Genomic DNA, 13,457 nt, shown 5'->3' with positions numbered 1-13,457 from the left:
AGCTCGAGCTGAAGGACATTTGTACAATTATACTGAAACTTATCTTTTATCTTTAACTTGGACTTTTACTTGATAAAAGAGTCTAAACTCTCAGTCAGAGACAGAAGGACTGAGGAGATCGAGTGAGACAGGTTTATCAGATTTAGAGACCTTGGGAATTTGCATATCAAATATGATATTAGCATGAACACATTGTTGAAAATTAAAAAGACAATGAAATGCCAATTCAGCAGATACAATTACAATGTTTGATTGGGACGGATCAAAATCAGTGCGGTTACAGATATTTGATGGCTTTAGGCCTTGTCCACACTAATACACTTTCGTTTGTAAATGCATCTTTCTCTCTCCGTTTTGTCCTCACTCCACACCGAGATGTGTTTTTATTAATGATAACGAAGCTTTTTGAAAACGCTCTCCAAAGTGGATACATTTGAAAACGCTGTTTCGTGTGTTGTAGTGTGGACTGAGAAAACAGAGGTATTTGAAAACGATGACGTAAGTTTAGTCATGTGACACATATTGTACCAATAGATATTGATGTTTTGATGGAAAACGCCAGTGTGGACGGAGAGTGTTTTTGAAATGAAAACGGCATTTTCAATTGTATCCGGATTAATGTAGACGAAGCCTTAAACTGAGCTCATCTTCATGCTGGATGATAGTTGATGGAGCTCAGGTCATTACCTTCCTCTCCAGCAGATCCTCTCCTCCGGGTGGAGTAGAAGATGTAGTCGACCATGGCCGCCCCGTCTGAGTTCAGTGTGGAGACCGCAGGGGTCTGAGTGTCGGGACGCACCTCGCTGTAAGCTGACGCCAGGCTCAGCGTGTGATGTAAGGTGAGCCCGAACCTGCAAACACACAATCAGATTCATGTGAGGAACGGCAGACGCTTCGGATGATTAGTATGATTTTTTTTTCTCTGTTTTTTGGAAAGAAATGAAAGAAATTAATGAATACTTTTATTCATCAAGGACACATTAAATTGATCAAAAGTCACAGTAAAGACATTTATAATGTTACAAAATATTCTATTTCAAATAAATGCTGTTCTTTTGAACTTCCTATTCATCAAATAATCAAAAAACATTTTGTTCAAATTTCAAAATTGATAATAATCATAAATGTTTCTTGAGGCTCACATTTTATTAAATTGTTTTGATGCGTTTTTTCTGTCACAAATTAACCTGCTAAAAGGATTTAAAGTACCGTTTTCATTGCACAGGATGAATTTTGAGTGATAAAGCTTTCAAATGATACACAATTTACGATGATTACTAAAATATGCAATCGGGAAAGAAGTCAATATAAAATATAGCTGCAAGCAGCAATTATTGTGGCCAAGCACAAAGAAGACAATAAGACATGCCAACATGGCTGGGAGTGTCAGACCAACTGCAACAATGAGAAATGAAAGACATTTGAAGATGATTTTAGGGAAAATGGCTGAAAAATCAAATATACAGTAACTAAAAATATGATTTAATGGATTATCAAGACACACACCGAGTTTTGTAACGTTTAGAGTTTTGCATTTAATATCGTGATATTATATTGTAATTAATGGCAATGTCCTTGTTTTGTTCTATTACAGTTCCACCGCTTTTTTTATGTGTTCTCAGAGTGAGCCCACACATGTGTGTGTCAAATTTGGTGAAAATATCTCATTTTGTTTTGGAGTTATAGACGTTTATTTGACCTATGGGCGACTTTGATTGGATTTTTTTGCCTCTTCCTATCAAAATTTTGACATTTGGGCATCAGCATATAGCCAACGACCTGTGTTTACGAACTTCCCACGGTGGTTTCGTCTTGATCGCTCAAACAGTTTTGAAGATATCGGTCTAATGGTTTTGAAGATATTGGCAAATGTTTTTTAAGCGCTAATTTACAACATTGCGCTAACCATAAGGCAAAACCTAGCATGTTTGGTATCGTTAGACTTGGCAAGGATTCAGGAATGTAAGGAGATGACTCAACCAATAAGTCAACCAAATACAAAGTTAACTTATAAGCATGTAAATAAGCTGGTCCGAAACTTCTCAGACTCTTTCAGAGCATCGTGATTCGTGCCGATGACCAATACCACATTTTGTCACGATATGTTCATGAGTTCAAAAAATACAGCATTTTAGTACAAAATTCTAAATGGCTGACGCCAAGATTATTTCTGTGCATGACTCTCTTCTTCTACTTGCCACTGTTTGAGCTGCTGTAACACAATGGTCAATGTGGAAGAAGAGTCACGTGACAGCAGTCAAATAAAAGGATCAAATGTGACGATGGGGCTCGCCTGGATCCCGTGTTCCTTCTGCACCGAAAGTCCAATCGTTGATGATCCGGTTGAAAGAACTGGAAGTGGAATCAAACCAACAAGCAATACTCACAGTTTCTAATATTCTTAACACAGTCAAACTCTCCTAACACACATACACAAACTCTGCACTCTATACAATACAGTTTTTCTGAATAGCTAAAACACATTTCTTGAAACTCACTTTCTCAAAACCTTGAACACAAAAAAACACATTTTCAAGCCACATTCAGAGAACATCTGACTCTTCTGGCAAAATCAAACAATTGCCTTAAAATCAGACAATGCTCTCAGATCATACACACACAAGTCAATATTATAAACACTACAGATCATTCGTTAGACACACATCAAAAAATGGAGGCAATTTTGAGGCAATTGTTTGATTTTAAGGTGGGCTAGAAGTAAATGAACACACAGTTTGGGAACCACTGCACTTTTCAACAAGATGTTTGTGTAAAGTGAGTCCAGCACTGATGCTGCATTTATTTGCACAGAATCAAAGCTGCATCTTCACACTGCCTAACATCGATTGTACCAGAGAATGGACTTTTGACATCATTTATTGCAAGCTGTCATAACTGAATGTGTTATTAGTTAATAAAGATGCATTGATGCCTTCTGACCAGCAGAGGGCCCCAGGGCCCCAAGCATTTACAATAAAGCACAACCTAATATTCAATATTCAGCTTGCAATAGTAGTATGGAGGATCATGTTAGACACATAAGAAAAATCATGCTTTTGTAAATCATATTTATAACATTTAAAGTCAAAATTATTACATAAAAGTCATGATTATGACAGTCAAAATTTCGACTTTTTAATCTTAGTATGCCATACAAATACTTAGTAGGTTACCATTTTGATTTTATCTCATAATTTCAATTTAGTTTGTCATCATTTTGACTTTTTATCTCATAATTTCACATTTTTTCTCTCATAATTATCACTTAATGTCATCATTTTTACTTTTTATCTCATAATTCTGACTGACAATTCTGACATACCAAGTCATAGCTAATTATGAGATAAAAAGTCGAAATCATGATATATTAAATAATAATTGTGACACTTAATATGTCAAAAATTCAATTAGAAATATGTTTTTAAATTTCATAATTAAAATTGACCAAAGCATTTTTCTAATGTGGCAACTATACCACTGTTCTTGTGCAGATCTATCATAATGTGTTGGTTTGCGCAGAAGATTAACAGTAGATCACGTGCTAGAGTTTCTCTCTCATGCCACTCGGAGTGATGATGATGATGATGATGATGATGATGATGATGTGGAGTCTGAAGCTCACGCGCATGAATCAGTGACAGAAGTAGAGTTGTCTCTGGAGGGATGTATGATTCTGTCTTCACTCTTCTGGATCAGTTTTATTGGGTCTGAAACTGAGTCTGTCCTGATGCTTTGGGACTCGTACGATCTTAGGACATTTGCAACGGCTCAAAAATGAGTCTGGAATATAATTTCTTAACCCTTGTGTGGTGTTCATATTTTTGTTATTCAGCCAGTGTTCGTGGGTCTGGTGAACCCGCTGCATTTTGGGGTTTTTAATTCAATATAATCAAACAATTTATGTTAAAATACTCAACAGATGTTTACTTCATCCCAATTACAAGCAATATAAACAGCATACAGTATATGGTTAATATTTTTCTCTTTACCTTTGTTTGATTATGGCAAGCCGTTTTAACTTTTATTCATTTCCAGGATATGAATTCTTGATATCAACAATTCAATTTTCACTAGTTAAAACGATAGTTATTGATATCAGGAATTAGATTTCTACTTGTAACAATGCTACTTCTTGATATCAGCATTTACATTTTCACTAGTTAAAATGATAATTCTTGATATCAACAACTGAATTTCAACTAGTAAAAACTATAATTCTTGATATCTGTAATTGTATTTTCACTAGTGAAATGTCACCATAGGCTGCCATTCAAAATCAATTGTTGATATCAAGAACTGATTTCTTAGTTGAAATTCCAGTTTCACAGATCAGAAATACAATTCTTACTAGTGACCTTTATTTTTGATATCAAGAATTCAGTTGTCACTAGTTGAAATGTATATTCTTGATATCAACAACTGAATTGCTACTAGTAACAATGTTCATTTTTGATATCAATAATTCCATTTTCACTAGTGACAATGTTAATTTCTGATATCATGAATGTGATTGTTACTAGTAAGAAAGCCATTTTAGATATCTGAAATTATATTGATATCAGAAATACATTTTCAGATATCAAAAATTAAAATTTTTACTAGTAACCACGTAATTCTTGATATCAGGAATTAGCATTTTTACTTGTAACAATGTAATTATTGATATCAAAAATTATATTTCTACTAGTAAGAAATACAAAGCTGATATGTGTATTCAGAATTTTAACTAGTAAGTAAACAATTTTTGATATCTGTAATAGTTTTGTCGCCCTTTTAACATTTAAAACACATGTAGGATATGAATTGTTGATATCAGGAATTCAGTTGCTGATATCAAAAATGACGTCATCACTCGCAGAAATACATTTTTGATATCACAAATGAAATCACAACTAGTAAGAAACATATGGCAAGCCGTTTTAGCTTAAATTGTACCCAGCGTTACTCGTCGTAATTGCATTTTTATTTGTAATAATTCAATTAGAGAGCTCTACAATTCAATTCTTACTAGTTGCAATTCCAATTACAGAGCTCTCTAATTCAGTTATTACAAGTAAGAATTACAATTACAGAGCTCTCTAATTCAGTTATTACAAGTAAGAATTCCAATTACAGAGCTCTCTAATTCAGTTATTACAAGTAAGAATTCCAATTACAGAGCTCTCTAATTCAGTTATTACTAGTAAGAATTCCAATTACAGAGCTCTCTAATTCAGTTATTACTAGTAAGAATTCCAATTACAGAGCTCTCTAATTCAGTTATTACAAGTAAGAATTCCAATTAGAGCTCTCTAATTCAGTTATTACTAAGAATTCCAATTACAGAGCTCTCTAATTCAGTTATTACTAAGAATTCCAATTACAGAGCTCTCTAATTCAGTTATTACTAGTAAGAATTCCAATTACAGAGCTCTCTAATTCAGTTATTACAAGTAAGAATTCCAATTACAGAGCTCTCTAATTCAGTTATTACAAGTAAGAATTCCAATTACAGAGCTCTCTAATTCAGTTATTACTAGTAAGAATTCCAATTACAGAGCTCTCTAAAATTAGTTATTACTAGTAAGAATTCCAATTACAGAGCTCTCTAATTCAGTTATTACTAGTAAGAATTCCAATTACAGAGCTCTCTAATTCAGTTATTACTAGTAAGAATTCCAATTACAGAGCTCTCTAATTCAATTACAAGTAAGAATTCCAATTAGAGCTCTCTAATTCAGTTATTACAAGTAAGAATTCCAATTACAGAGCTCTCTAAAATTAGTTATTACTAGTAAGAATTCCAATTACAGAGCTCTCTAATTCAGTTATTACAAGTAAGAATTCCAATTACAGAGCTCTCTAATTCAGTTATTACAAGTAAGAATTCCAATTACAGAGCTCTCTAATTCAGTTATTACAAGTAAGAATTCCAATTACAGAGCTCTCTAATTCAGTTATTACAAGTAAGAATTCCAATTACAGAGCTCTCTAAAATTAGTTATTACTAGTAAGAATTCCAATTACAGAGCTCTCTAATTCAGTTATTACAAGTAAGAATTCCAATTACAGAGCTCTCTAATTCAGTTATTACAAGTAAGAATTCCAATTACAGAGCTCTCTAATTCAGTTATTACTAGTAAGAATTCCAATTACAGAGCTCTCTAATTCAGTTATTACTAGTAAGAATTCCAATTACAGAGCTCTCTAATTCAGTTATTACAAGTAAGAATTCCAATTTGAGAGCTCTCTAATTCAGTTATTACAAGTAAGAATTCCAATTAGAGAGCTCTCTAATTCAGTTATTATAAGTAAGAATTCCAATTACAGAGCTCTCTAATTCAGTTATTACTAGTAAGAATTCCAATTACAGAGCTCTCTAATTCAGTTATTACTAGTAAGAATTCCAATTACAGAGCTCTCTAATTCAGTTATTACAAGTAAGAATTCCAATTAGAGCTCTCTAATTCAGTTATTACAAGTAAGAATTCCAATTACAGAGCTCTCTAATTCAGTTATTACAAGTAAGAATTCCAATTACAGAGCTCTCTAATTCAGTTATTACTAGTAAGAATTCCAATTACAGAGCTCTCTAATTCAGTTATTACAAGTAAGAATTCCAATTACAGAGCTCTCTAATTCAGTTATTACAAGTAAGAATTCCAATTACAGAGCTCTCTAATTCAGTTATTACTAGTAAGAATTCCAATTACAGAGCTCTCTAATTCAGTTATTACTCGTAAGAATTCCAATTACAGAGCTCTCTAATTCAGTTATTACAAGTAAGAATTCCAATTTGAGAGCTCTCTAATTCAGTTATTACAAGTAAGAATTCCAATTAGAGAGCTCTACAAATGAATTTTTACTAGTCGTATGTCTCCATTGACTTCCTTTCATTTTTAATTACGGAGCTTACTAGTTACTAGTAAGAATTACAATTAGAGAGCTCTACAATTGAATTGTTACTAGTAAGAATTACAATTAGAGAGCTCTCTAATTCAGTTATAGAGTTCTCTCTAATTTTTTTATTGCGTAAAAAAATTCCCATTTAAAATGTAAAATGAAACAGAAATTATCTGTGCAGGATGCACAGTGCATGCAGGAGGTTTGGCCTCAATAGCCCTGAAGTGAGTGAGGAATGTGCAGGGTAGAAATTTTGCTTAATTGCCATTAAATCTGGTTGTTTTAAACAAGATTATTTTCAACTGCATTCCCTGTTATAGACTTACATGCAATTTTGTAAATTAATCTGTTAATTCCCATGTATTATCGTTAATTCCCATTCCCAACTTTGAAAATTCCTAGAATTTTGCAAACAAATTATTAAAGGAACACAGACACTTCATATTTAATTGTATTTAATTATTTAAATTGTGATTTTTACATTTAATAGATTACACTTAGATAGATAGAATACTTAATAGATTAAAAACGTACTAGATTAAGTAAAATGCACACGGCCGCACAGGCATTCATAACGGTGCGGAGCAGAGCAACCAGTGGAGACACGCTGTTATGAATGCTCGTGTGGCCTCATCAGTGTCTGCTAATTGTTGTTCAATTGTTCTTTGTTTCTTTTTGTCATAGGTGAACGTGGAAGACCTTCCATTAATGTTTCAAAGCAGCAAATTGAGTTTCTAATGAAACAGGGACACACCATTAAGCAGATGGCCAATATTCTGGGCTGCTCATCTTCATTTCTTTATAGGAAAACTAAACAGCTGGGAATTTCTATACGAACACTGCAAAAACAAGTGACTGAGGAAGAGCTCATTCAGCATGTCAGAAGACTTCACAGTCTCTATCCCAACACAGGAAGTGAGGTGTGTTAGGCAAAGGAAAGTCAAATTCATTATTCTGCATCCATACTGTCAAATTAAATAAATGTGCTTTTATTATTACTTCTTAGATCATGAGGGGGCTGCTACGTGGAGAAGGGCTGTTTGTCCAGCGGTGCAGGGTCCGAGAAGCCCTTACCCTAATCGATCCCACCGCGACTGCACGCAGGTGGAGTAATGCCATTGCCAGAAGAGTCTACCATGTTCCTCATCCAAACAGTTTATGGCACATAGATGGAAACATGCGGTTGATTAGGTAATACACTATTCATCCCTCTCCCCAATACAAAGACACACAGGTTCGGTGGACTGGAAACACTAAATTGCCCATAGGAGTGAGTGCATGTGAGAGTTTCCTTGACCCTGTTTACACCTGGTATTAAGATGTGTTTTCGTCGATCGGATCACAAGTGGACGATGCTAAATACAGGCTTAAACACTGTCTAAAACTTTTTGAGCTTTCGAACACTTCGAGGTAGTTGAAAAAGCATTTGACCGCATGCTTTCATAGTGTAAACGCTCATGAGGTAGAATGTGTTCGAACAACCACAAAACATTGTCTACTCTCCTCCTACTGACCTAATGCGTAAACATTATGGGAAGAGCTCTAGCCAGATGGGATTTAAACTTTGTTGGCTGAAGACCCAAGGTTGGTTTTGAAGATGAAAAACGTACCAAACACAATGTTCTCTCACCATTCCTGATACACACTCCCTGTGTTCAGCTGGTCTTGTGGCTGTCAGAGTAGAAACGAAAGCTGCTGTTCTGTGTTTTTTCAATCTTCTCCTTCATTCCGTCATTCATACTGTATGTACATTGCATGAGCTTATTTCGTCCATTAGACTGAAAGATCTGAAAAAGCCCAAACATTTATCTGCCCATAGACTTTCCTCCCAAAGAAATCAGGACAGAAGTGGTCGAAAGTGGACAAAAGAGATGGATTTAAACACCAGGTGTAAACGGGAATTTGTCTCCCTAATCCACTTCCACTTTGATCCGATCGACCAAAACACATCCTAATACCAGGTGTAAACAGGGCCCTAGTAGTACTGAGTGTTGTTCCATAAAAGACGCTTAGAAAAGCGGGGATTAAACTCCAAAACCGGACTTGAATGAGCCTAACAAATAAGTTGGGGCTAAAGTGGTTCCATAAAAGGTAATTGAAGTTCACGCAATCTCACTAATTTGATCCAGGTTTATCTAGTCTAGATAATTGCGTGTGCGCGCGTTTCTGAAGCAGCCCTAGAGGTCGATCGTGGATCAAGTCGATCCACCATCAAACAGCCTATATTTTGTGCTGTTTTATGCGTTTGTGACATGTTTTTCCCCCCCTCAGTGCAAAACTCACATTTTACAGTTATATTCTCCATCTGTAAATGTTAGAAAGTCTTGCAAATGTATCCATTTTACTGCTAATCTTCATATTGAACGAGCGCCAAATAGGAGCGCAATAATTCTGACTAAAATATACATTTTGTTTGGAAAATTAATATGCGATCTTTTATAACACTAGAAATATCTTCTAATTATAATAGTTTATCTTTAGGATGTTGGATAAGTTGCAGTGAACTTCTAGCTCATTACACTCATATATTTTATACTTCTAATAAAAAAATTTTTTTACAGAAAAGTAGCCTAATTCAGGGAAGTTTTTTTTTTTTTTTTAAGAAACTAAATATATAAAGATACAAAATATAGTTTTGGGTATAGGACCTATGCTTCTTAATAAAGATGACGTATACTTATTTAGAATGCTGAGAATTACAGCTTTTAATGCAATAATTTTTTGGAGAAAGCAAGAATCCCCAGTTTTAAATGAGTGGTTAGATTTAGTTTCTAAAGTACATTATGGAGAGGATAACATGACATTAAGAGCAAATGTATACATTTTGAAAAGATATGTGCAACTCTAAAATCAAAGAATATTCCATAAAATAAAGGAATATATATTAGTCTACATTAACTACATTTTTATATAACCCTCCCTTTTATTTCTAGTTATTTGTTATTTTATTTATTTACTTATTTAATATTGAATATTTGATATTTAAATAATATTACTTGAATAACTAGGAATTATGTGTTTGAGTTTGATATAAATATGTGAATGTTACATTTTTATTAATATTTATTTATTGTTTTTTGTCTTTTTCCCCTTAAATCATATGTATGTGTTGGTGGGTATTATCACAAAAGAAAAAAAAGTAGAAGGAAAAATAAGGAATATTTATTGGGGGAAAATATGATGTCTTTAAAGGAACTGTCCATTTGTATAATTCTGTTAAATGTGTTTGAATTGAAAGACTGTGTTTGAATAATAATTTGAATAATAAAGTACATAATATATATATATATATATATATATATATATATATATATATATATATATGCTAAAATATTTGTTAGTTGGACATTAGATGTCCCTTATTTAGAATTGTAAACCTACAAGTGTATTTTTATGATAGCAATAACTGTAAAGGGACTATTGTAATGGGGTAAATCAAATGTAGGTTAATACACTGTCAATGACTAAGCTCAGATTCATCTTACCAGTTAAAATGTAGTCTGTGCTTTTGTAATTATTTATTTTTAATATTGTGATTTTAACTTCTGCTTTAAAAAGCTTTTTTTAGATTGTGTTCTAATGTTCTTCTAATAATCATAAACATGTAATACAGCTGCCAAACAAAACCAGAGAGAAATGTATTCATAAATCTTTAAAACAATCTAATTAAATCTTGGGCACAAAACATTCAGCAAGTAAAAAAAGAAAACCTGTAGTATATATATTGTATTTATCTATCTATATCTATATCTATAAATACAGTACACACACATATATATATATATCAGTGTTTCCCCTACCATTATATAAGGGGGGTGCCCCCCCTCCCAACAGCTCCCCCCGGCCCCCCTGAAGGTCAAGTAAATTTGATTTGATTTTCTTTATAGCGCCAGATAACAATTTGTTATTTTATTAAACAAACTAAATAGCCCTTAAGTAAGTAATATGTTATTTACCTTATTTCCACGATGGTATGTCTTTTCTGTCTGTGTTTGCGCATTTACAATTTTGCTGCTAAAAATTAAATAAATTAGACAAAATATATATATATGTCTATATTGTTTAATTTATCATTGTAGCCTTAATTAAGTTGATTTTCTGTATACTGTGTATTTATTTTTGGACTAATAGTGGTTAATAAAGTCCAATAATGGCATTAGAGAGTGTCAGTGGTAATATCATTGTGTTCTTGTCGGTCAGTGTTAGAGGATCTGTGTAACAGCTGAGGCTTAGCCTGACAGTTAGCCTGCCCTGGACCAGGCTAGTTTCCCAGCATAAGTTGCCAGGGTAACTGAGTTTGAACTATTTTAAGTTTGCTTTATGAAACAGAATCCACCGACAATAAGTCTGACTAACCAAAATAAGCCTGGCTTGTATTCTAATCTTGTTTTATGGAACAACCCTCTGGGGTTGCACAAGTTAGTGCTCTTCCAGTGTTGGGTTACATCAGGAAGGGCTTCCGGCATAAATCCTTTGTCGAAAAAGCTTTCTTCAGACTGTCAGGCGAAACCCAATTTTTGTGCATATCTAATTAGAATCATATTTAGCAAGTGTGAACAGCGGAAAAATAAAATCGCATGAATTTTTTTTTTTTTTACAAATCCATTTTGAGGAAAAAAACCTTGCATCACAATATTGTGGTTGTCAAAACAATTGGTAACTAAACAGACCTTCATTAAGTTTAATGACATGTTATGTTTACATGACGGGTAGATTACTGTTATTTTAAGTGCTTGACACAAATTTCATGATTTTCATAAGCTTGCGATTTGATTCCGATCTTAAAGGGATACTTCACTTTAAAATGAAAATTCTGTCATCATATACTCACCCTCAAGTTGTTTCAAACCTGTATGAATTTCTTTCTTCTGCTGAACACAAAGGAATATATTTCAAAGAATGTCAGTAACCAGACAGTTAACTGGTCCCACTGACTTCCATAGTAGGAAAAAAAAAATACTATGAAAGTCAATGGGGTCCATCAACTGTTTGGTTACTGACATTCTTCTAAATATATTCCTTTGTGTTCAGCAGAAGAAAGAAATTCATACAGGTTTGAAACAACTTGAGGGTGAGTATATGATGACATAATTTTCATTTTAAAGTGAAGTATCCCTTTAATTCAATATCGATTCATTTGGTTAAATATCAGGTACAGTAGCTATGCTCATTTTTTTTTAAAGGAAAAATAAATCTCTTAACTAATGCTGTATCAGCTGGTATCATTACTAAAGGTTAAAATTAACAACACAAATTAATAAATTGCGGTTTTTATAATAATGTTTTTCATGATAAGAGTACAAATATTGTGTTATCATTATTTACAAAATACAAAATGTTTTGTCAATATCGCAATCCGCTAATCTATAGCACAAGCACTTAATCATTATCTGTCGCTACGATCCAGGATCAGATCTGCCCCATCTTATTTTATGGCTTGGAGCTCTACTAGTGCTATTTAAGATACTATGAATGCACTTATTTTTTATTGCTTAATTAACCTTGTGTTGTTTCTATGCCTTTTTTTATACAAGGTGGGGTTTTGTTGTACATGGAGCCATTGATGGGAAATCTCGCCTTATAACCTACCTGAGCTGCAACACAAATAACCGTGCCTCCACTGTGCTGACCGAGTTTGTGAAGGCCACATGTCTTTATGGCCTTCCTTCGCGAGTGCGATCTGACCATGGAGGGGAAAATTCTCAAATCGCCCTCTTCATGAATCTTGTTCAAGGGGTGGAACGGAGGAGTCACATAACAGGAGAATCTGTTCACAATCAGCGCATAGAGCGACTTTGGAGAGATGTTTTCCTGCATGTGCTCACTTCTACAACTTGTTCTACACTCTTGAGGATGCTGAGGTCCTTGATCCAGATGATGATGTCCAAAAGATGTCCCTGCAAATTGTCTTCCTGCCAGAGATACAAAAGAGACTGGGTCTATTTAGGAAAGGATGGAATCACCACAAAATCAGAACTGAGAACAATAAAACACCTGTCCAAATATGGACTGCAGGAATGCTTGCCAACATGGAGACAAACTGCAGAGCCATCAGTAATATTTTTGATGAAGATCCTTGCAGCACACAAACTCTACGAGAGCTTTTGGCGCAACATGGAGTAGAAAACTTCCCTGTGACTGATGATGGCGAAGATCATTTTCCAGCTGTAGTTGTGGAGCAACCCAGAATCAATCTGAGCCATCAGCAGCAGCAAAACATTATGCAGGCAATTGAGACCATCTCAGATACTACTGCTGAGTATCAGACATGCTGCAGAGAAATTGCAAACACATTACAAGATGGCTGAGATACAATTTATGATACAGTGTGTTTTTTCTTGAATGCGCCATCAGAATGATAAAAATTATGTATTCTGGATGCTTGACTATGTCAAAGGAAAAAAAAAAATCTATTAAATGCCTTCAGGTAAATACCACACAATGTCTGTTTCATGCTCTGACAAAATGTTTTTAGCAGGATTACTAGACTCCGGTGTGAAAAAAGGATTCAGACAAATGCAATCAAAATTGATTCAGGTTTTATTGTTCCATTTATGCAGTGAAACATTTAGATG

The 13,457-nt window shown here is 34.0% G+C and overlaps 1 protein-coding gene across 1 annotated transcript; it reads left to right on the top strand.

Moving 5' to 3' along the window:
- Positions 1-7,353: 7,353 nt before the first annotated feature.
- LOC311072366 (uncharacterized protein) lies at positions 7,354-13,318 on the top strand. The gene is made up of 3 exons (XM_084097332.1): positions 7,354-7,802; positions 7,889-8,073; positions 12,417-13,318. Exons 1-3 carry the CDS (start codon positions 7,620-7,622, stop codon positions 13,003-13,005), a joined length of 957 nt encoding a protein of 318 aa, XP_083953458.1. The 5' UTR covers positions 7,354-7,619; the 3' UTR covers positions 13,006-13,318.
- Positions 13,319-13,457: the final 139 nt, after the last annotated feature.

The sequence above is a fragment of the Abramis brama genome, assembly GCF_963993115.1.
Source record: "Abramis brama genome assembly, chromosome: 21".
Classification (NCBI taxonomy): domain Eukaryota; kingdom Metazoa; phylum Chordata; class Actinopteri; order Cypriniformes; family Leuciscidae; genus Abramis; species Abramis brama.
Note: the sequence above shows the minus strand (reverse complement) of the source record. Positions and strands in the feature narration are given on the sequence as shown.